The following is a 25,273-nucleotide window of genomic DNA, read 5'->3' as shown; positions in this document are numbered from 1 at the left end:
CTAGGTCAAGGATATGCCACTGTAGCCAGTGGAATGATTGACATCTGTGACAATAGATGACATCACCGTTAACTAAACAATATCAGTGACAGCAACAATTCAAACTACTTAAAACAGATGTCCAGTAAAGACGTACAATAACCATATTTGATAACTATTTTTTTTACTGAAGTCAGCAATTAACGCCTCAACAACAAATTAGTTATCAAGTGTTCTACGCTATTTGTTCAGCTTTTCATGGGTGGCTACTGTTCACACAATATGGGCGTCCTCCGCGTAAATTCCTCAATTGAAAACACGTTCACAGAAACCAAGTACAATCTAAACAAGTGACATGTGTTAATGCATGTATAACAGCTGATCAGTGGATTTGTTTTAGTGGTGGGGCATGTCATCTTTTGTTAATGTGTGGTCTACACTGTGGCTCGATGTCAAATATTAATTTTAATAGCAATATGATCTTAAACAAATTGAAAGGGCGTTGAACCTTGTTAGCAGTAGGACAAAGAAGTCTCATCCAATACAAGCAGATCAGCAATTATAATGGTTCAGATTGCAATATTGGTAGTGCCAAATTCAGTAAGATTACAAAGAAAGTATTATTATTAATGTTCATTATTTTGATAAAAATATAAGCATGGTAAATTGTGTACCTAGAACTACATACCTTTAATGAATTTGATTATTGACATCAGATAGTACCTTTAATGCATGACCTACTTGATACAACGATGATTTCAATAGAACTGTAGTGTGAGTACTTACCACTGTTGTTTACAAATAAAGTGCATTGGGACAATTGACAATTACAATTACATCTGGATACAAATGTCAATATTTGGATACAAGGGTCAATATTTGGATACAAGGGTCAATATTTGGATACAAGGGTCAATATTTGGATACAAGGGTCAATATTTGATACAAGGGTCAATATCTGGATACAAGAGTCAATATTTAGATACAAGGGTCAATAGTTGGATACAAGGGTCAATATTTGGATACAAGGGTTAACATTTGGATACAAGAACAATATTTGGATACAAGGGTCAATATTCGGATACAAGGGTCAATATTTGGATACAAGGTTCAATATTTGGATACAAGGGTCAACATTTGGATACAAGGGTCAATATTTGGATACAAGGTTCAATATTTGGATACAATGGTCAATATTTGGATACAAGGGTCATTATTTGGATACAAGGGTCAACATTTGGATACAAGAACAATATTTGGATACAAGGGTCAATATTCGGATACAAGGGTCAATATTTGGATACAAGGTTCAATATTTGGATACAAGGGTCAACATTTGGATACAAGGGTCAATATTTGGATACAAGGTTCAATATTTGGATACAATGGTCAATATTTGGATACAAGGGTCATTATTTGGATACAAGGGTCAACATTTGGATACAAGAACAATATTTGGATACAAGAGTTAACATTTGGATACAAGGGTCAACATTTGGATACAAGGGTCAATATTTGGATACAAGGGTCAACATTTCGATACAAGGGTCAACATTTCGATACAAGGGTCAACATTTCGATACAAGGGTCAACATTTGGATACAAGGGTCAATATTTGGATACAAGGGTCAATATTTGGATACAAGGATCAATATCTAGATACAAGGGTCAATATTGAATTTGAAAGAGATATAACATAGTTCAACTACTAGCAGACCAGTGACTAGTGACTTCAAACTGGTGACCAATAAAAGGTACCATTAACAGACTAGTGACTACTAACTAATGACCAATGAAAGATGCCAAAAACAGACTAGTGACAACCAACTAGTGACCAATGAAATGTTGCAATAACAGACTGGTGACTACCAACTAGTACTCGATGAAAGGTACATGTACCAATAACAGACTAGTGACTACCAACTGCTGACCATAAGAATTATCGATTACATCTACATCTATTTCATAGATAATATCAATACAGCTATGCCATACAAACACATACACACATCCAGAAAACATCTGATGTAGTTTTGATATATACAAATACTTCAACATCAATTATTTCTGTTATTGAAAAATGTCAATGAACCACCAGTGACAACCATTAAGTATTTGAGTGACAATTACATTATGTGGTTAGTGAACACATTAACTACTTAATACTGTCTGTGAATATTAAGCATTTAAATATAACAGCCATCCCATAATTCCTAGCCCACAGCCCATCAGTATTCAATGTACAATATGTACAAAGGAGCACTACAATAGGACATTGCAACTAAGAAAGATCATGCCTTCGTAAAATTCAATAAATTTAAATAATTTTCCATGCATTTTTATTTTTTATTTGTATTGCGAGTGGTAATCTAATTACTGGTAATTATTTATTTTTGCATAATTATTTTTTATTTATGCTTCACTCATTATCTGATGTGGCCATGGGCTTAAAGCAAGCTGACATCAATGTTTATGTAAAAATATACGTCTGAAATATCGGTAGTGATTTTAAAATATTTGTCCGTAAAGTTGTCTTTTCTTAGATTTGTTCATTTCATAATAGATGGCAGTTTTCTCTTATTGGGGAATATTTTTGTTATTTTGAAATTCGTTTTGTGATATCACGGTTATATGGTATTTATGAAGACAAAATTTTGCAAAAGTCACTGACATAATGGTTGTAAGACTCTAGAAAAATTGTCAACACAACAATATTTTGTGATTTTCTGTGACTTGTGAAAATTAGTTTTTCACAAAATAAAAGCGATTTACAGTATAAATTTTGGTTGTGACTACAATATTGACTAAAATGATTCCTTTTTTTTAGGGTAGAGGTATAATGCCCCCTAAGCTGGAAAAGGTTCCTAAATCATTGCAGTTTTTGGTTTCCAAGCTAGGGGGTCATTTTTACCCAACTGCCATATTTGTTGATCAACCAAACTGTCCCCTATTTGGTTTGTTTTCTCCACTGTTACTTACACCAACAAAATTGTAAAACTTCAGTAAAATTCATCAATTCCAAAATTCTTACTAATTAAATCCAAACATAAAAAGAATTTGGAAATGGTGACTATAAATGACAATATGATGATGAGTCATTTTTTTCTACATTGACCTTCATATTTAGGCTCAAAAATGATATGAAAAAAACAGATATCATCTGATTTAATATTACAACAGTTTAAACAAAACAAAATATGAAGGTTAATCATCGAATAATAAGCATTGTATATCGCTCAGTATTTTTTCACATGTTAGTAACGGTGGGTGGCAGGGCTGGATCCAGACATACGCCCACTTCTATCTGTGCGGTATTCATATTCGCTGGGAAGTACGAAACATTTTGACACAAAGTACCAAAAATGTTCTCAAATGGTATGAAAAATATTTCAATCTTGGGTGGTACTCAGTGTCAAAATCTTGATTCACTCGTGGGTGGGTCACAAGACCTGATATTGAGCCAATTAACTATTTGGGTCAGAAAGGCATGTAATCACTATAATCTTGTAAATGATAAATACTCAACAAAAGATCTTTTATGAAAATATAAAGAAATGAAACGCCAGGTAAACTACACGGTAATTAATCTCCTCACTCCCCTCACCCTCTCCCCTTGCTTTACTACTGGTACTGTATATATATAACTCACATTTATATTGTCACGACCTGAAAATGCTGTAACATGCCCTGAAACGACGAGCTATTTTTATATGTCTCTATATCATTGGCTTGTCATCGTGTTGACATTTTGCTGGTATCCTAGTATACAAATACACCAACCCTCACTTTTATATCTAAGCTATAACTATAACTATACAACCAATTTTTTTGTGTTTTTCTTACGTAGGTTTTTTTCACATGATGACATCTGCCCTGTTTAACTATCTTTTTGTTTTGTTTTTTTCAATCATGCTTTATGAATGAATTCCACTCCTATTGTCACAAAATGCATTGCTTTATTAAACAAGCAAATTTTTTTTTTTTTTTTTTTTTTTTAGCCTGGCTAAAAATTACAACTTTTGTTGTCAACTTTTCGTCAAATTCTCTGATCAGATTCAATTTCCCTAATGCCCAATAAGTTGGCCCTGGTGTACTCATCTATTTTCTACATTGTTCCTTCAATGCTTAGGTAATATTGTAATTGGCTGCCCTCTCAACTCAACCCAACTTTAAGTTGTGCATCTACATAGAAACTAGTGTATGCGCTTATGTAAATAAGAGACAGTTCTATGACCACAATATGTTACATTTCAGTGGTGGAGCGTACAATAAATGCAATTTTCGGTATATATGTGCGATACTCCTATTGGAAATACGCTTCCACTATTGATTGGTTCTGGTAAAAATATGTTGAATAAAAAAAATGTGTAATCAAAAAGAAATGAACAATGGGAGACGGCAAATACGAGATTAATGATTGTGAATCATAATATTCTAAAAAAGTTGATGGTTGACTTGATTCCACAATCCTGTGTGAATTATTTAAGCCATATACTGAGGGATATTGTCGCTGATCAATGCCGTAATGTTACGAGCAACATGATGGATTGTAAAACGAACAGAGACTTTAATTTGTCAGGGTGCGACGACACTCTACCAGCAAATATGCCTGCCAATCAAACATCCATGAATCAGTTGGCAATCTTTAAAACCGCTGCATTTTTTTTTTTTTTTTTTTTAGTGTGATTACACTCACACAAAGAAACGGTGAAATGCAGTAGACAGAATTTGATAGGAAAGCCACAGACAAACAAGGAAATTTGTGAAAAGAACTGTTCAGAGAGTTCTTGTGAATAGCCACAATCCAACGAATCTAAATAAGCTAATAATTCAGCGGGTACGAAAAACGTTTGGAAATGGTAGTAATTCAATTAAAAGAGTGTTTATGATTATGAGGAATATTAATAGATTAAAATTAATGATAATCTGCTGGAATGAACACAAATACGCAGGCCATAGTGTTCAACAATGATAGACAGTTGTGGAACATTGCAAAGTCGAGTATTTGCAATGAAATAATTAGTTATATGACGCTATATATATAGTACCACTTTTATGCATGGAACCATGGTTTCAACTGAACAGTCTTACTACTATTATATCCATTAACTATTTTTAATAAGATTTACTATCAACACAACAAACCCATTCCATTCATTTTTATAAATATTTATAAATTTCAGAATTCAAACTGAAACGAGAGATTTTTTATTGTTGGTGACAGAATAAAATTGGAACATTTTCAAGTGATGCACTGTGCTTGTTTATTGACTGGTTGAAAGCAACTGCCATTATAGTTTATAAATATTTAAAAAAGAAGGGAATGGATTTGTTATGTCCATAGTATCCGTGTAGAACAGTTTGTCTAATTTAAACTTAAATAATACTTAGTTTTTAATGAGTTGATCCAAACATGCATGTAATTTGCTCTATTAAAAATGAATGCACTTAAATGTCAACAACAGATGCGAGACTACATCAGTCAAAATAAGACACAATGATTTAACAGAAAATAAATTAACTTTAATTTACAAGAACTTTTATTGTAGATACACTTCTAATAGAGCAAATATGGTATCTAAACACTAATCTGTTTTCGTACATCAAAGTCAATAGCCTAAGGTCAGTTATCTAGCATATTAGTGAGAAGCATAATATTTATTATAGATGGCCTAACAGAGGGAATAACCTTGAGTATAAGATCCATGTATACAGGAAGTCTGTCATGTTCGTCTTTGGTTGACGAGATAATCGCACCATCACTATAGCCTTCGTAAACCTTTTATTCCTGCATGAATACATAGTGTAGGACTGTAATGGCTCGTGTGAACGATTCACAAAATAGGGTATAACTTCAGGTTTTATATACATTTCCCCAACCTTGCATTTGTTTGTTTTTTTCACATATAGATATAATATCATCTGTAATTGATTTTTTTTTTCTTTCAAAAATCATAATTAGGTAAAAAGTGTTTATTGGACGGTATAGTTGACAGTTCTACAAATAGGAGAGGTCAGACAGAGCCGTTCATTAAGAAATTTGTTTGGCGATTTCTCACACCTGTGAAGTCAAGTTTTGTAATATTTTACAAAACAGAAGAAAAAAAGCATAATTTTTTTTCCCATATCAATTTCTGTTGGCAATGGAAGATTGTGTCCATTTGATCGAAAATTGATTAGAAAAATTATAGAAAAATGCATTATAAAAGTGTAATACGAATTGTAGCAGTGGGTTAGTTTTTTGCCACCTTGTTTGAAAATAAATGTACCTCCTAAGATTTGTTGTGAGCAAGGAAGAATCTTCGAGCACAGGACAATTTTTGCTTGAGGTAATATTTTTCAAAAAAGGGAGAAATCTGTCCAGTAGCTATAGAAACAAACTAGAAGAGGGGGAAATTTACGTAGAAAGAATAAGGAGGGGATACTTCTGCCAATTAAAGTCATGTGGGTCAGGGATATATGGATGGAGACATGTTTAAAATGTTGTGGACAGACTAGAAAGACACTTGTGAACTATCTACTGCAGAGACAGTACTCACTTGTTAAGTTAATTTTTTTTTCAGATACAGAAGAAATATGGGAATGATTTGCTCGTTCTGCTCATTGCTCCTTGACTGTGCCTGATGTACCAGTAAATACTAGCTGCTTCAAACAAGTCATAGACCAGTACAGTCAATGAGATCACTATATCAATCTAGGTAGATACTGGTTCAAACCAGTCCAAACTGGTCCAGACCAGTCTAGCCCAAACCAGTTCATTCCAGTTTGTAACACTGTCAATCTAACTAGATACCGGTCCAAACCAGTCTAGACTGGTTTAAGTCTTAAACAGTTCAGTCTATGATCCAATCCAAATCTAAAACAAACTACTTAATGGATACAAAATGATGTTGGATTTATATTAAATCCCAATCCACTCATCTAATTCACTTGTTCATCCCAAATTCTCAGGGGGCTCCCCATCCATTAGGCATGTGTTGTTGTAGTGTTTAATGAATTATTGTTCAAGGCTGAAGTCCTGTCTGATAGCTTTATGTTCAGCATCCTCCCCCCAGTGTCAAAGTGAAATTCCACTAAAATCATCTTTTATTGGAAACACTTCCCAACACAAAAGTGATCAGTGTTGTTGTGGTCATAATACACAAATAAACTGACTGCCTTAATGCGAGACATTGTTCCAGAAAAGTGGAGCTTGGTATACTGTAAAAGGATTAATTATTCACTGGGTTTTGATTTTGCTTATTTCGCTGACTGGAAAATGCGCTAAATTAAAACCCAGTGAATATGTAAAATTAAGCATAGAACACATTAAAACCGTGAATTTAAAACCCACTGAATATGCCTGAAATGCTAAATCAGTGAAATTTAAACCCAGTGAAAATTAGTCATTTTACAGTAGTATACGAAACAACTTATATCTCTATAGTTACCAAGAATTTTGTTGCATACTTAAACAACTCATGGAACTATATGGAATCATATAGTTCCAAGTAGAGTACTTTTTTTTCAAAAATATAGATTTAAAAATTGTCTTTGGTATAAGTGCCTTTAAAGACAACAATAAAAAATGCTGTAAATGATGCCGAGAGAAATCATCACGGACACAAAGTTTCTACAGATAAATGCTCACATTAATATCGCCTGCATTAATCCAGCTAACAAGTTGTGATTGAAATTAACTTGTTGAAGAAAATAGAAACATCCAATTAATATCAATTTTCACACTAGAAGTTAGTTATAGGTTAGAAGTTAGAATAATTGAATTAGGTAAAAATAACAAAATACCAAATAAGCAATGAATTTTGTGAAAATGTTTGTTGGAATTCTTTATCACTTTCTGATAGTATTACAGACCCAAAAAAAATATAATATTCATCAAATCAATTTCTAAATTCCAGTTTGAAAACAACATCAATGAATTAAAATCTATGCCAAACCCAAATCTTTTACATCATCTATAAAAACTGAATTTTGCATGCATATTACATTAGTTACGGCTGTTTTCTTTTTAAGTGAAATTTCATTATTACATCAAAGCCCAAAAATATATTGTTGTATTAAATTATGTTATAACAAATATTATACTGCGATCTATTGATTCTACGGAAGATGTAATTTGTATAGATACGTAGTCCTTAAAAAGAGGATTTAATTTTTTTTATTCTCCCATGTCTGGGAATCATCTAGACTGAAGGAATCACATTTTATTCAGATACAAGACTTTGAAGCATCTTCTTGATGGTATAAATAATCATAAACAACTACTTTTAGATAAAAATTAACAACTTTGATTTCTTATATTTCTGCTCTTTCAAGTTTATGAAGATATCTAATTTTTGAGCCAAAAAAAGCCTGCAAGGTAAATTTTTTTGGATACAGTTTTTTACTGGCTTCAGAGCATCCAAAATCCGGGTGAGTCCCCCCTCCCCTATCTCGGGATAAATCATGATAACTGCATGCCATCAACAACTGTGTCAGTTTTTTACAAAAATGTATTTATTTTCATTAAGTGAAGGATTTGCCTAACAATGTTTATGCTGGACTGTTTTTTTTTTTGTTTTTTTTACATCTGATGGATAAAATAATACATATTAAACAAATACTAAGAAGAAAAAACAACAACATCTGCAACATATTAAATTGCAAAGGAGTCTAAATAACATGTGAGACAAAATAAACATAATTATGATATTTACGTATATAGAATATCCACATTAATATTCCTCTTACATCGGCCAGCATAGCCCAGTCTGTGATCAACAAAAGCAAACATATATTCAGATATTGATTCTGTCTGGAAATATTATATTTGTATTACTTTTTGAAAACTCGTACCAAAATATATATTTTTTAATTTTGCTTACACAGTTCTGATGATTATGTTTTTTCTATCAATAATTATTTTACAGGATTTTGGAGAAAATATTTTGTGAATAAAATGTTATATTACAGTACAAAATTATCAGTAACTTACAGCATTATTTCAGTTATAAGAAGACTAAAAAAAAAGATGTTATTAAGTCAAAAATGATTTAAGTTTAATAAGATGGGGATTTTTGTTTGCATTTCCACTTTGTATGAAATTTTCACAAAATTTTCTGATTTTCCCAATGAGCCCTAAAAGTAATATTTGGGGTTTGTTTAGTTTGTGAGATATCTTATCAAATTGAATCATGAAATCAAATTTTGAAACCTCTCCTGAAAAACTTGTAAATATAACAACAAAAATTAAGTTTGATTTGCTGATTAGACACCACGACTTTCAGTGCAGGCTAGCTTCATACTCTGTTCTCATCTGTTTTTTGTGACGCTTTAGGCCGTAACTTACGTCAAAAAAACCAAAAGTTGTGAAAAAGTTATGCCGACGACAACATAAATGGATTTAATAATGGCTGAGTTTAAACCGTTTTGATGGCGGGGTATTCGCAACTATTATTGCTTGATTCAAATATAGTACACGAAAGACAGAAATATATGGCCAACCAAAAAGTTGCTGGTGCGAACGCAAAATATGAGATCCTTATCTTTTTTTATTTATATCACACAACTTATGCCAACGTAACTTTTTCTAATGGGAACAATGTATTAGTGTCCCTAAGATTCCCAAATTTATTGCCATAACAACTGTTTCTATCATTTTTCAAAGTTTTATGGTGATCAAAATAACCAGTGGAAGAAGTTCTGCATATAATATGAAGTAGGAATACAACTTTAAAGAGCAGTAGTCATCGCATGTTCGAATTTCATGAGAACAAACAATGTATTTTACACGCGATGTATACGTCGCTATGAGTCCCATATCGAACAGGACGTGGCGCGACGATCACCGCCCTTTAATGCTAAATTAGGGAAGAGTTCCTTTCGCTCCTCGCCTCTAAATCTAACCCTCACCCCAAGCCCCTCAATTCAATTGTAAATGCCCCCTCTAGATAACTATAGGTTTCCTTAGGAGGGGCATATACAATTTAATTGGAGTGCTGGAGAGTATGGGTAGGGTTAGTGTTAGGGTTAGGGGTGGAGGTGCAAAAGGGAGCTGTTTGCCTAAATTACAGTGTATGTGCTTCTAATAGAGAAAATATGGTAGATGATTGTTATCACAAATTATCTACGGATGAGCACTTTCATGTTGCTTATTTTTACTTGGTATTACCAAACCATCACAGCCTGTCATTTGTGTCTGTTATTATTAAAAAAACAAAAATAAAATGTATTGTTACAGGTTGAACATGAAATAATTTTTTTTATAGCAAAATTTAATTTGTTTAGTTTAGAAATATTTGATCCTGACTGAACGCAGCCTGCTATGTTCAGGACTAAGCTCTTCTACTCACCGCGCTGTCGATAATGTTTTCAGCAATTTTTAGCCAGATATTGGATTACACTGTCGGAATGGTCAATAAAATAAAGTGTGGGCTATAGGTAATATATGAAAAGTATATGCAAATAATATGTAAATGATATGCAAATCATATGACGTTTATAAAAAAAAGATTGTACAATTTTATCATCATCAGTCGGAACTTGTCTTTTCTAGTTTTGTTGACATTTTTGAAATTCTGTAGTGAAAAGAAAAAACACAATTCTAACTGATATTCTTTACAACTCGTATTTACTTATTATGCATAAAATTACTCCCTTTATTATGCATAAAATTTAAATATTTAAAATTTATGTTTGTTTGTTTGTGTTTCAACTCCACTGATCAGCTTTGAAAATGCCCGAAATAGCAGTGCTCATTATGGCGCTTAGCTATGAATGAAATGAAATGACTTTCTCTGTAACCTCCCACAAGGTGGGGCAAGCATATGTCAAACCCACAATACTACGGAACAACAATCTAACAATGTTACGGTAACAATATTAGGAATGTGCAAGTTACACAGGAAATAGAAAGGAGTTTAGAATATACATGTGCAGTTTGGACAGAAAAATGTGGAGTAGTGTATTTCACTCATACACCAATATACACATGCAGTTAGATGGAGATACACAACATGATCTCTATAAGTACTATCAATTCACATGTGATGGATATGTGCCTACATTAAATGAATTTTTTAGCCGTAATTCCAGGAACTCTAATTTTACAGGGGTAGTCTTATAATACAGCATGAAAAAAACAGACTACTTTGCATTCCAAAGATGCATAATTTGGTCAAAGATTTTAAGGCGAAACATCTAAAATCAAATAGGCTTGAAATGCTACATTTTCACCGAAGAAGAATTTTCAATGGAAAAAAAAAACGAGAGTTGAAATAGAGGTTATACACAGTGCTTATCTAAACATGATTCACAAGTCACCAATCTTAAAACAGTTCTCAATATTTTTTTTTTATTTTACAAATTATTTTTCAAGTAATATGAATGACCTTAATCACAAAATGTAGTGATATAAGTTAATTATATTACTGTTGACAATTTCAATTGTAAGTCAGATAGAAAGCACAACTGTCATGAATTAAGAACACATATTGGTTACTTCAATGTTATTTCCTAACCTAAGAAATATCACTGATTAATATTTCCCCCTGACTTCTCTACCACAGACTTGCACTGAATTGCCAACTTTCACAGAGCTGTATGATAATACTTTTTACACCACTGCCCTCAATTTTTTTTTTTCAAGACAAAATTAGTTGTCTCCAGAAATTTTTTACCATCAGTGAGGTTTTATCATTTCAACGATTATAGCATCACCATAGTGAAATTGCAAAAATAATGATTTCCAGTACCATTAAATAATAGGAAATTTGAGCATTCTCAGCTCTGTACACTTTTTGTTTCCCTCCAGTTATGTATCAATCATCACACACACATTATCAGTATCTTTGCTCAGGATATCAATTACAGTTTAAAAAGCTATAGACAGTACAAACAAACAAACATATACCCCCCCCCCTATATATACCATGCTCTCCAGGTCAATAAAAAAAGAGATCATTTTCTAATATTGTAAAAGCTGGGTAAATTTGAGATGATGATGAGTTTCTACGTCAGACAATTTCAACAATTCAGCGAGAGAAAATGTTTCACTGCAACATTCAGGAAAATATGTTTGTAAAATGAAGGGATAACGAACACAATTTGTGACCGATACTAAAGACCAATTAACGTACATCATGTTCTCTGCTGATTTATCGCGAACGATAAAAAGATGAAGAGAAAACTTGGACAAGGATTAACATCAAGTGAATAATATCTTTGTAAAGGTTGCTGCACAGAATTATGGTACACACTCAAACAGTGTGTCATCGGTGCTACATGCACGCATACAGAGCAAGTAGGATGGGCTTGAAGAAGAACGCTGAGATGCCCGACTAAATTGGGTACAGGAATGTGCCATTCCACTGCCATCCAGAAGACAAGCCATTTTCAGTTCCGCAGTCGGCACACAAACATGGCAACCTCAGTTTCATCTTTGATGCAGCATGCCATTAAATTTTTTTTTTTTAATTTCCATTACCGGTACCTTTCTCACCATATTTATTAGTATTTTTGCAAACAAGTTCCCCAATTTGTTACTTGAGTTCCCCACAGGAATTTGTTAAATAACGCTATCTGCAATAAATATTACCAAACTTCTCTAACAGTGATATTTGCATCCCAAGTCTTAGCAAAAACAATGCATATAGACATACTTTTTTTTTTTTCAAACGACGCAAGTTGAACAATGTGAGAAACAATGTGCCGTGTACATGCAATATGCACACACAAAATATGTGCTATTATTGTAACAGATCTAACTGGCAGCAGAAAACTCCAATCATATGGAACAGAATGATCAGAAATACCCAGTTAAATTTGACAAAACAGAATCATGATGATCTAATATAAAAAGAGATGGCTAAGAAATTGTAGGTATATTTTTAGTATGAGCTTGTTTAATACACTCAGTTAATTATGGTGAATCATTAGCTCATTTCTTAAAATACAAATATTTCTAATAAAAAGTTGAAAGAACTTAAAATTTGTGGACTAAAATTCAATTTCTATATTCTAGAACAAGCAGTCTCATCAATTGAAACTCGATGAGATTGGTCAAATTCAAACACAATGCAACACAAATGTTTCATATACCGTATTTTGAACGGCGTGCGTTCTATAGTTTCACAATGCGGGAACCGTTATATCAAAACAGGCAGTGGATCGAAGCAGTGCCTTTAAATGTATAATATGAAAAAGGGCCACTAAAAAGCATATAGGAAGAGACGTTGGGTAATTTACAGTGTGGGTGTGCGGTTTTATATAATGAACGCAAAGTGGCCAGCGGACCACAGGTGAAGCGGACTTCGGATGCCAGTAGATGCGTTAGTCGGGCCGCGGTGATGCAAATGATGGAACCATTGAACGGACGGCGGTCACAAAACGTGTCTGGGGGAACAACCGCAGTGCAAGGGGGTGTTTTGCTGATCCCAAATGTAAACAAAATTGCATTTATGTCAACATGGTCGTAAGGTCAGACAGCATACAAAAAACAAAACAAGAATTTCAAGTGATTTTAGGAGAGAATGATATCAATTAACTTACATTGGAAGAAGCTCTTGTTTCGTAGGTAGCTAACACTTAGTCGTAATATTGACAATTTGTCCAATTTGGAAATTACGTCCTCGTCAAACGGTAGGAGCGCTGCCAAGTTGTCGAGTTCTTTATTGAGCCGGTCTCGATGTCTTTTACTGGGGTTCGATTTTACTTCGTTGTCCAGATTCCGAGGTACCCTAAAACAAAATACACACGCATGTCAACACGCACACAAAAAACGGCTTCCGTTTCGAGTCGATTTAATGATTTTAATGCCGTGTTGTAAAGAGGTGTGCGTGTCGACCAGAAGATCCGTTGCAAGCCAACTAACAATTTACCGTAGCACAACAGATTGTAAACAAGTTGTATGTGTGCGAGACAGGGAGTATGGCGGGGATCAGTCACGCGATCTATGCCTATAAGTTAGCGTGCTCACAGATTTTAGCCACAGAACGGCGAGTGTCGAGCTCTAGACTGGTGTGTGAGATTATATTAATTAAGGCTTACCGTTTAACAGGTCGTCTCCTTTTGCGACCGGCGTACATGCTGCCAGTGACCGTTGTCGGAGATCAGACTTGTTTCCACTGAAGTGTACTAGGCGGGCTTCGATCGGTAACTTTGGTGCACTTTACCAACTATACATATGATTTCAATGGCGCTGCCACCAAGCGGGGTTGAATGGGGACACGGGAGGCGAACACACACGCATCAAGCAGAAAAGTCCGATCAAATCAACTCAACTTTGGGGAAGAAAAAAGAATATTCTAACGATCGTACGTATCGTTACGGAAATAGTACCGCTGAGTTTCAAGTCGGACGTCCACGCTCGCCAAATAAACCCATCAACCAATCACGTGTATCGAATTCACCGCAAATGTAGCGATTTCCATGGAAATGAGTTGAGTATTGTGGCGTGCAAATGTGGGTAGCGTCGACGGGAATGCCAAGCAGCTCGCTCCCACCCACGAATTTTGACAGACAGTCGAAACGTTCGTCAAGCGAAAGAACAAGTATCCATTACCTGCCCACTCCGACGTTTAGTCAGCCAATCAGCGCCCACGGCAGCTCTTTTACAACTGCCAGTCACCATCAAGGACATTACGGTTGATTGTTCTCTCTGGGGTTATCGGAGGATACGCGTATTTGAAGGCCAGCAAACTGAATGAAAAAAACGTTAAATGACAGCGGGTATAAATGATAGAGACTGGAGGCACGGTTGTTTTACGTTTCTGTAACTCTTTTTCTTCCTCAATTCTCGTGGAGTACGCACTTGCATTTATATCAATGATCTCGAACAAACAGGCGTACGCGTGGATCATGAATAATTGCTTGGGAAAATTTATTGATTTTATATCTAAGCTTTAGTTTAGTATATTGTTTTATTTGTGTTTTTCTTGACCATTGATTTATTGTATGTTTTTTTCATTCATGCTAAATTTTGTGTCAAATAAAATATCTATCTATCTATCTATCTATGAATACCATACGGCACCCCCCCCCTCGAGGCTCTCCCGATAGAAGGGTTCTGTGTTATTCCGTCGAAAATATACTAATATAATAAAAGTCCACCGGAAGAGTCCGATGATCTATTTTGGATGGATTATTTGACATAGATCAAACATCAACCTATTAAGGGGCAATTCGTTTATCGGGAAACGTATCCCGTATCTCGACGAGTGCGCGTGTACCGTAGCTTCAACGAGGGTTCAATGATAAAACCATGAACACAAGTGAAATAATCACTCTGAAGCGGTGGGGGAGATGTGTTTCATATTACGAATCTTTCTGAAGTAAATGTTTTGGCGTGTGTATTGAGCCTTCGTGTACACTTAACTCAGAGAAAACTAATTCTCGTCTACTATTTTACAAAATTGTAAAACATTTGAATGGAAGCGGCGGAATACGGGTAAAGTTGTTTTTAACTCTTCAAGTTCCTGCCTCGTAAACGTAACACACGCACGCTCCTGCCAAATTTAGCATACATGCTTAGCAGCGAACGGGTATCTTGTTAGGGGCGTCTCAGCAGCAAAAATGGAGACACCAGCAGTCACTCTAGTACTTGGGCAACGACTTGAAAACGATCAGCCTGAGAGTCCCCAGAGCGTGAAAGTTCAAGTCCGCTATATGACTAAATTTCAGTCTTACTTGTGCATAATTTGTTTTAACACTCGTACGCGCGTCCGGGACACAAAAACGTGTCTGAAAGTGTTATATAATATAGATAAGCTGACCAAATAAAGAGTCATGGTTTCTAACATAGGTCTAACCGTTACGGTGGGTTGCGTGACCATTCCCGACAGTTGTTTAATGTAAACATGTTTTTTTTTATTTTGTATTTGTTCAAATATTCAACATAAGCGTGACTGTCTTTTTTTTATTTGATTTGCAAATAATGAAAAATCAAATACATACAAAACGTATTCAATAATAACGCTAGTTCTGTCATAAACTAGTTTAGACATTATCGACATAGTCCTATAAAACATTGGAGAATTGTCATTTTGTTTTGCGGTTTTTAACTTGAATGCCAACATTGTATAAGACTACCGAGTATCATTCAGTAAGAACATCGACGATGAATACACAGGAACAAAGATTGCAAGATAATGCAGCGTGTATAGTTAGTTTTATTTTATTTTATTTTATTTTATTTTATTTTATTTTATTTTATTTTATTTTATTTTATTCACTACTCTGGAAATACAAAAATGTACATACTAGTCACGGTATATGTATGAGATAAGCTCATTTCACGGAGGGAAATGTACATTGTAGTTTTGGTATGCATAATGTATTAATTCGTAAAATGTTCGTTTGCTCTACACATTCCGGTCGGATATGTAGTATACCTGTGTTTTGTTTTAACATCTCTGTTCTATGACAGTACACAAGGTGATATTTATATAGTCTCTGAAATGTGCCTTTTAATTTATTTCTAGAGAATTGGGCCTCGATTTTCCCCGCAAATAATTTTTGTTTGTCACAATTGTTATCACTGTTATGATTCGGGGTCGTCCATTTATCTATGTGCACGATGTCGATTTCTTTAGAAGGTTAAGCGATTGCTTGAATTAAACAAAACAAATAATCTAACCGTTTCAATTATTTTTTTCATCGCATACTATGCTAGGCAACTCCCGTTCTAATGCACAAACGAGTATTGCTGGTAAGCATGTAAGGCCAAACAATTAAATACGTGTAATTTGTTTCCAGTCATGACTTTGCTCTTGTTTCCGCAAAATAGCGTTAACATATTTTTTGGAATATCTTAGGACAATCTTTCGCCCATATAGAAGAGCTGCATTTCTTTTCGTAATTTTTGTGTATTTTTTTTCATTTTTATTCCTCGTGACATAGAGCCAAAAGGATGACCTTCACCGTGACGTCATCAAATGAAAGCCATGATGGAAACGTGTAAGAGTGTGTATGCTATGCATAAGTCAACAGCATACACAGATGGAAAATGATTTCGGTTAAATGCATACTATGATCGTAAATGTGTGTTTACTCATTTGGTACCACAATGAAGACTTGGGTCAAGTATTAATTACATAAATTAAAAGTACGTAAAAAAATAATAAAAACGTAGCTCATGCTCATTTAAATAAAGTATGTTATATATTACATAAAAATGCAGTAACAAATGTGACAAATAAACCGTTTTTTTTTCTCCGAAAAGTAAAAAGATCTAAAAATTCACCCGGGTGCGAGATGTGTGGCATGTTGACCAAATTCTGCAATGAACTCAGCGCCTTCGCCAAGATATGTGTTGATTCAGTTTCGTTTTCAAATAAGGTTCGAATCGGTAGATTCGGGAACCATCGTCAGCAGAAGAAGAATTATAGTAGTTGGCGTTTGAAGTATAAACTGATTCTAGGTTGAGTTCAGTTTGATATTTAATGTGGACGGATATTGACCTTTTTCAAAGAACTTTTTTGAAGTACTGGCGTATTTATCTAAGCCCAATGCACATGTACTGCCCGACGCTGACTCCCCGGGGGCAACGTCATATGCTCGTAACAAGATGTAGGGATATGCACGACGACACGTTCGTATTGACTGCATGGTGCACATATGGGATATTCCAAAGCTATAAGATATACCAGAATGTCGTTTATTGATAGGGGCGACTGGTTGTTACGTGAGCGCCGAGAAAGGAAAGAAGTAAACGTCACCCGGAGAGAGAATAGGCTGCATTAAAACTATTACGTGGCATGAATAGAGTTAGCGTAAAACATGCGGTAGTTTATTACACCACCTATTTTTCTTCGGAAAGTTATGAATTTTTATCAATGAATTATATATATATGTGTGTATATACCCATCTGTTAAATAGAGTCGACTTTTTAAAAAGATGCCTATTATGTGTAGTAATTGACTTATTGTTCGTTACAAGGACATTCGCTGTAAAGCTGTCCGATTACCATACATATGCCGGGGCCTGGTCATTCACCAAACTCAATCTCGGATATCAACAGAAGAGCGAGTCGAGAGAAGAGAAAGGCAAGTGCCCCAGATGTTCGAAGACGTTTGCACCCAGATGTCAACCCGGTGTGGTTTCTCAACCCCACCGTTGCGTGCGCCGGTGACGGACACATTTTTGGTCTGTTTGGTTTGTTGTTGTTGTTTTTTGAGAGCGCACATTGGATATAACTTGTTTTTTGCATTCAGTTATAAATGCAATAAAATCATCGTTACATTTAATAAGCGATGACGTAAAATCCATGCGATGCCAGCAAATAACAGATAAATATTAACGTCAATAAATTGGAACGTGTTGCCAGTAGCATAGCTTGTCTATCAAGGTGGGCTGAACTGAATAATTGAGTGGCGCTAATGACCATAATCTGAACGCACTCAATAATAAACGAACTAAGGTTCTAAGTAAGGGTCATTAAATATTCATCGGCTGTTCACATGTGACTTGTCTCACCTTAACATCGCTGCCGAGTTGTTAACGTGAAGGGGATATCATCGCGTACCCTGTGAATAAACCACTTCTATGACTATACTGAGGTCGTGTTCATCTTTTTTGAAGGTTTCTCACATTGGTAGCCGCGTTATTGGGCTCTCGATTACGTCAGCGACATCGTACGCATAGTCCGGTTAATGGTGAGTGCGGTAACCTGCTTGAAACGGGTTTACAGAAATCCAAGTTAAAACCAAACACGTAAAATCCGTAATAATAATAATAATAATAATAATAATAATAATTTAGCTACGAACGAGAATGAATACCAATTATGCATCCACTCAAAAGTCGCAATCTGAAATAATGCCACCATGTTGTCATTGCAGCACGTCATGTGGCGACATGAGAAGAATTACTTATTTCTGATAGGATACCTATTGGTTTTGGATCTTTGTCAATGTTATTTACCATTGTGTTCGATGGAAACTGGTCCCAAAACTAATATATTAGGTCCAGATTGTTTTCTTCATTGTGAAACACAACATGCGTTCATTGTTGATAAAGTTAAACAGTTATACACTATTTATAATACATACTGTTACGCATACTACCTATTGCTGTTAACGGATAGGGCTTTAACACTCTGTCGGATACGATCCACCCTATCACACCTCATTTGGACGCGGCCATCGGCAGTTTCTTCGATGGTAAGCACTTGACGTACACTCACAGTGCACAATTTCACTTTACTTATTGACTGTGAAAACCTACTCAATGTTCATATTGTGATGGTCACTAACGAGAAAACACAGTGTCCCACAGTAACTTACTTACCTGCTTACTTAATTTGTTGCATAATTATATCGTCAGAGGGCACTCTCCTAACTCCCCTAGACAATTCGCTTCGGTATTACCGTGTGGGCGAACCAATCGTCTAGGGCAATCCGAAAACGAATAATGGAAATAATATTGCATATGAATGTTGTTGAAATACGAAAAATAATTAGTTATGATTAATCATAAAATTGATTGACAACGTCTGAAAGTTGAACTTCACATTCCATTTAAAGATCCAATATGTGGATGAGAACATTGGACTATGATTTATTGTGACATGGAAATGCTGTTCTTGTAGCACACATCTGAGGTTGTGTTCGATGAAACAATGACATTCTCTAATACTTATGTGTGTTGGTTATTTTTGCTGTTGTACTTGCGTATTTTTTTTTTATCTAACAATTACACTTGTGGCTCTCTCTAAACGCACGATTTTTAATTTACGACAGATCGCAACCAGATTCAGTATCACACAATAATTTTTAAAAATACATACTTACGTCCATATTGCACCTTTAAAATGTGCATCACTCTTCTTGTTAATAATATTTGTAACTGATTCGTCTATTAAATCACGAACCCTAAAATCTGCCATCGATCTACGTCGCGTGTTCAATCACACTAGTGTCAGATTTTAAATACATGTATATTCAGTTTTACATACAAGGCTTATTCTCTACTCGTCTATGGTCCCTTTTAAAAATGATGAACACTGAGGGGAAATTATACCGACAATGATTATTGGTAGTGTTCTGAGTCACGGGATCGCTCGTCGGGTCGGGTTTGTTATAATATGATAGTTGACGGCAGACAAAAACCTTTGAGCTACACATGCAAACAGCATTGAGAGATGGACACATATAACTGATTTGAGAAAATATACACGTATATTTGTATTTTACTTTTATTTTTTCAATATTTGTACTTATTTTTCCTTCCAGGTTTACGCGATCACTCAAAGTCACGGTAAAAACAAACTACCAACAACTATTATTATTAATACACCTCGAGTTGTACATGTCTCCAGTGCCGCTGGGAAAACATAGCAGATAACTCTGTTCATAGTATATTCAGTTTTACATACAAGGCTTATTCTCTACTCGTCTATGGTCCCTTTTAAATATGATGAACACTGAGGCGAAATTATACCGACAATGATTATTGGTAGTGTTCTGAGTCACGGGATCGATCGTCGGGTCGGGTTTGTTATAATATGATAGTTGACGGCAGACAAAAACCTTTGAGCTACACATGCAAACAGCATTGAGAGATGGACACATATAACTGATTAGAGAAAATATACACGTATATTTGTATTTTACTTTTATTTTTTCAATATTTGTACTTATTTTTCCTTCCAGGTTTACGCGATCACTCAAAGTCACGGTAAAAACAAACTACCAACAACTATTATTATTAATACACCTCGAGTTGTACATGTCTCCAGTGCCGCTGGGAAAACATAGCAGATAACTCTGTTCATAGTATATTCAGTTTTACATACAAGGCTTATTCTCTACTCGTCTATGGTCCCTTTTAAATATGATGAACACTGAGGCGAAATTATACCGACAATGATTATTGGTAGTGTTCTGAGTCACGGGATCGATCGTCGGGTCGGGTTTGTTATAATATGATAGTTGACGGCAGACAAAAACCTTTGAACTACACATGCAAACAGCATTGAGAGATGGACACATATAACTGATTTGAGAAAATATACACGTATATTTGTATTTTACTTTTATTTTTTTCAATATTTGTACTTATTTTTCCTTCCAGGTTTACGCGATCACTCAAAGTCACGGTAAAAACAAACTACCAACAACTATTATTATTAATACACCTCGAGTTGTACATGTCTCCAGTGCCGCTGGGAAAACATAGCAGATAACTCTGTTCATAGTAACGTCGGTGTTTTATTGAATATTGTCAACATTGATTATGATTAACCTGTTTACCCATGGGGCACGACCACGCATTACTTTTAATAACCTGTCCCATTGGTTTACGTCGCTATGGCGGTACGCCCTCTGTCGGACGTACTGTGAAATCAAGATTGGCCGTTCTATCGAGTTGCTTTCATATTGGTAGTTCTGAATCCATGAACACCATATTAACATTCGCGTTCCCGGTGTCTTGGGAAAAGGGAATAATTTTTAGTTCTTTTTGCCTGGTCAAATGGGTTACTTTTTCCTGAAATTTTCCTAGATACGGGTCAACTTTCTCAGCAAAAATGTTTAGAAAGTCAGATCTCGTAAAACTTGTTCAAGTAGTAGGTTTGTAGGGGTCAAATTTGAACAAAAATGCATAGCAATAACGCCATTTTTATCCCCCAAAAGCTTCGATCATTTCGAAAATGACATCATTTTTCTCCAATATCCAAAATACGCTTTTTGGTTATTTTTCGGATCAAAATTTCTTCAGAACAGCCTGAGGGTCGATATTTTGAGTTCGGGCAGCAAACCATCATAATGTTTCATGCCCCCGGGGCTGATACAACGCGTCCGTCTGTTTTTCCATTAATCAAGCAAACTGAAACAGCGCGACAAATATTACGTTTACGTGATTGATTATGCACGTCGTAAATTGGTAACAAATTTCCACTTTTCATTCATCCTTACGGACAAAACATGTATCAGTTCTGTTGACAATTCCCAATCATACTACCCACATATCAAAGCACAATCAGTCACAGTTTCCATCGTTACGTTTATTTTTACTTTTTTTTTAAAAGAGAAAGTTTATGACCCATTTTGATTTTCACGGAGAATGTCAATACATATTTTCTGATGGGAGAGAGTCGTTAAATCGGGAGAGAAATATAAAATTTGCTGGCAATAAGGACATAAATCGAAAACCGTTAAAGTGATGCTGGTAGGGTCTAGTCATGTTTATTATTATTAAAAACTAAAACGGGGTATAAAATATGGCAATCCAATTATCTTCAGTGGCAGTCAAAATGAGTAGTTAGTCGAGGTAATTATGAACCAGAAAATGAATGTATAAGTATAATAATATACTGTCCGTGAATACTGGGTTCCATTTATCGCTACCTGCATCTAAAAGCTTATTGCCATGAAATTTGAAGTAATTTTTCTCACCATATTTTACTTTTTAAAAATCACGTCCTAATTATACAGTTTTCTGATTAATATGTATTGTAATTACGTACGAAACCTAACTGGCGTATAGATATAATTTGACGAAAACTGAATCGTAGGGGTGATGCGGTGTACGCATGTTACCTTGGTAGGCGCAGTATATTTAACGATTTATTTTGCTAAAAAAAATATGTTAACGTCACATATGCCTAATATGCAAAATCGCTTATTGAGTAATATGCGAAATCACCTCATATGTTTTTATGTTGTTTTTATTGTGCGCAATCCCTGACTTCGTGGTATCATGTCGTATCACCAAACTAGAGTACGGTTGCGGTGCCCTACCCGCCGCAGTACTCAACTCATAGCCCGATTATCGTTTGATAATGCCGAACCAGTTGGAAATTAACATGACGCAATAGATTTGAGACATTGTCTTCTTTTCCAATCACGAACTGAATTGATCCGACCTGTTTGAAAACTATATACACCTATGTTTTCATTCAGTAAATTAATGATGCCATGTCTTAAATCAACATTATTGTTCAGTGTATATTTCATTAAAAAAACGTTTCCCCTTTAACGTGAATATACCGCGCGAACTCATTGTCGCACTTATTTACACCCTTATCACCCCAGATAATAATCGATGTACAGTAATGAGCCCCGGAATGAGCCATACACGTATAGGGGTCAGTCATTCTGTTTTTTTGAAAATGTGGCACGTGTTCGAATAATACGTCAATGATTACTATACAGCGGTACAGTTCACATGGGTGTCACCATGACAACGCCGATAGAGCAGAATAATACAATGTGAACGCAGAAACGCCACACATTTATTTCTAACGATTTTTCTGAGCTCTACTGATTTGTGAAAATCGTAACGAATTATTTTAGCACGTTGCCTCTAAAAACGTTCCGACGGTCGTGATGGGGATTTTTAATTGTTCATCTTAGGGGACTTTAACGAGTAATACAATAATGGCGGTATGAATAATACACCATGACACCAAGGTTGGGTTTAAACTTGAATACAAACGAAATTTAGTATTGATTGTCATGTCATTGTGCATATGTGTAATGCACTATGGAAGATACATTTCCATTCAATATAATGGAAAAATATTATCATTTTTATTTATTTTTTACAATTGTAATTCATATATGAATGCCAATATGATATTTGATAATATGCATTTTTTCTCTTGTTTATTGAAGGACCCAATTTTTTTTATCAATTGTATGTGTCCTTAATAGCATAACCCAATATTAACGAAAGTCAGGTTACATTGTAAATACTCCCTGTTTCGGTTCGAAACATCTCGGCTAGGTTATTTCGGACAATACATGTTACACATTCTCAAAAGCCAAGTGTTACCCGCTTCATACTTCACATGAAATGAAATGAACAGGTAAGTGATATATAATGGAAGTCTTCGAAAACACTCCACTAAATGTATTGGTTTATCCCTTAATAAAACATTATTGTTATATGTTGATATATGAGGACAATAGAGTTAAAATCGATAACTACAAGCGGTTTCGCGATATTATTCCGAATTTTAACAGTAATAGGCAGTATACTATCGATATCAAACTATTGAATTAATGCCACGTAGGGTGGAAAAATTGTTCACGTGTTGTTAGTTGTTTTTCTGTCTCGCCCAAACAAAAGACAAAAATGTGATTTGCAAACTCGGTTGTCGCAAGAGGACGCTATTCATATAAATTACAAACGATGAAGAGCCGTCACAAAAGTAAGGTGGTGATCTACATTAAAGCGGGGGGTTCGTCACCTGCGCACGCGCGGGAATTGAGTTCCAAGCGACGATAACAACACACGCTAAAAATGCAAAGGTTCATTGGTAGACGATTGTTTGTAAACACGCTATGTCCATCTGGCACATGCGCAGATCACGACTCACCCGCTTTAATCAACTCGTTTTCTCAAACGAAGATTTGTTTTGACGCCATATTGTTTAAGGGACATAAGCGCAATAAAGGCATTCCATTATTTTTTATTAATATTTATAAATCGCACAATTCAAACGGGAACAGGCGATTTGTGGCCGATTTAATAACACTGGCCAGGAGCGCTTTCAAACGACGTCGTTGCTCACCGTGCTCGTTGATTGGCTAGTTGGATTCAACTGTCATTGGGAAGCTGAGAATTGCTGAGAATACAGGATATATGATGCTCAGATGCGCCTCCAAAGTCATGAGTACAAGATTTAGAAGCCTGGTTTATCCGGCCACTCTGACAATTTGTATATGAATTGCGTTTAAATGAACCACACAGTGCTTAGCTTGTACTTCGTGTAGCGTGAACTGTAAAATTGTTACTTTTAATATTTTACTATTAATGTTTACATCTAAGCAAAAAAAGCGTTCCCCACCCACTTGTGTTTTTGCATGCGTCACCGATGCGTGTTTTATATCGTATTTTGATTTGACAAACAATTGCAGAAGATTTCATTATACAGAGATGCCTATTCTTATTTTTACTATGTTTTTTCTTTATTATTTCTCTTTTCATGGAAATTGCTATTTCTGTGTCGCTGCTATCTTGACGTTAGGTTTCCACGTTTCCCTTATATAGTAATCATGGACAGCGCCCTTGTTCATCCGTACTAAAATCCTTTTGTTTTTCAAATTTGACCTGCCGAGGTCACGCCCGGTCGCCATTTTCAAAACAATATCCTCGTACAAAATGCGTATTTTCTATCAACAATTATTACACTTTCTATACATTCTATAAATTTGTATTCGATGGAATTACATATTTATAAATTTATATTTATTATGAGTATATGAAAGCAAATAATTTTACAGACTATCATAAATATTTTTAATAATATTTGTTATTGCAGAACGAGCCGCATAAGGTAACCAATGAAAAAGGATGCATCATGTCATGTGA

General features: G+C 35.1%; 1 protein-coding gene across 1 annotated transcript in view; it reads right to left on the bottom strand.

The window, feature by feature from the left end:
* Positions 1-14,465, bottom strand: part of LOC102805688 (aryl hydrocarbon receptor-like) — a 51,989-nt gene extending 37,524 nt beyond the window's left edge. Inside the window, exons 1-2 of the mRNA XM_006816021.3 lie at positions 14,005-14,465; positions 13,507-13,694 (exon numbers count right to left, since the gene is read on the bottom strand). Of these exons, the coding sequence (XP_006816084.1) occupies positions 13,507-13,694; positions 14,005-14,042 (226 nt within the window). The 5' untranslated portion in view covers positions 14,043-14,465. The remainder of the gene's footprint in view (positions 1-13,506; positions 13,695-14,004) is intronic.
* Positions 14,466-25,273: the final 10,808 nt, after the last annotated feature.

The sequence above is a fragment of the Saccoglossus kowalevskii genome, chromosome 11, assembly GCF_978046115.1.
Source record: "Saccoglossus kowalevskii chromosome 11, keSacKowa6.1, whole genome shotgun sequence".
NCBI classification, from domain to species: domain Eukaryota; kingdom Metazoa; phylum Hemichordata; class Enteropneusta; family Harrimaniidae; genus Saccoglossus; species Saccoglossus kowalevskii.
The sequence above is the reverse complement of the archived record's forward strand: the minus strand, read 5'-3'. Positions and strand labels throughout refer to the sequence as shown.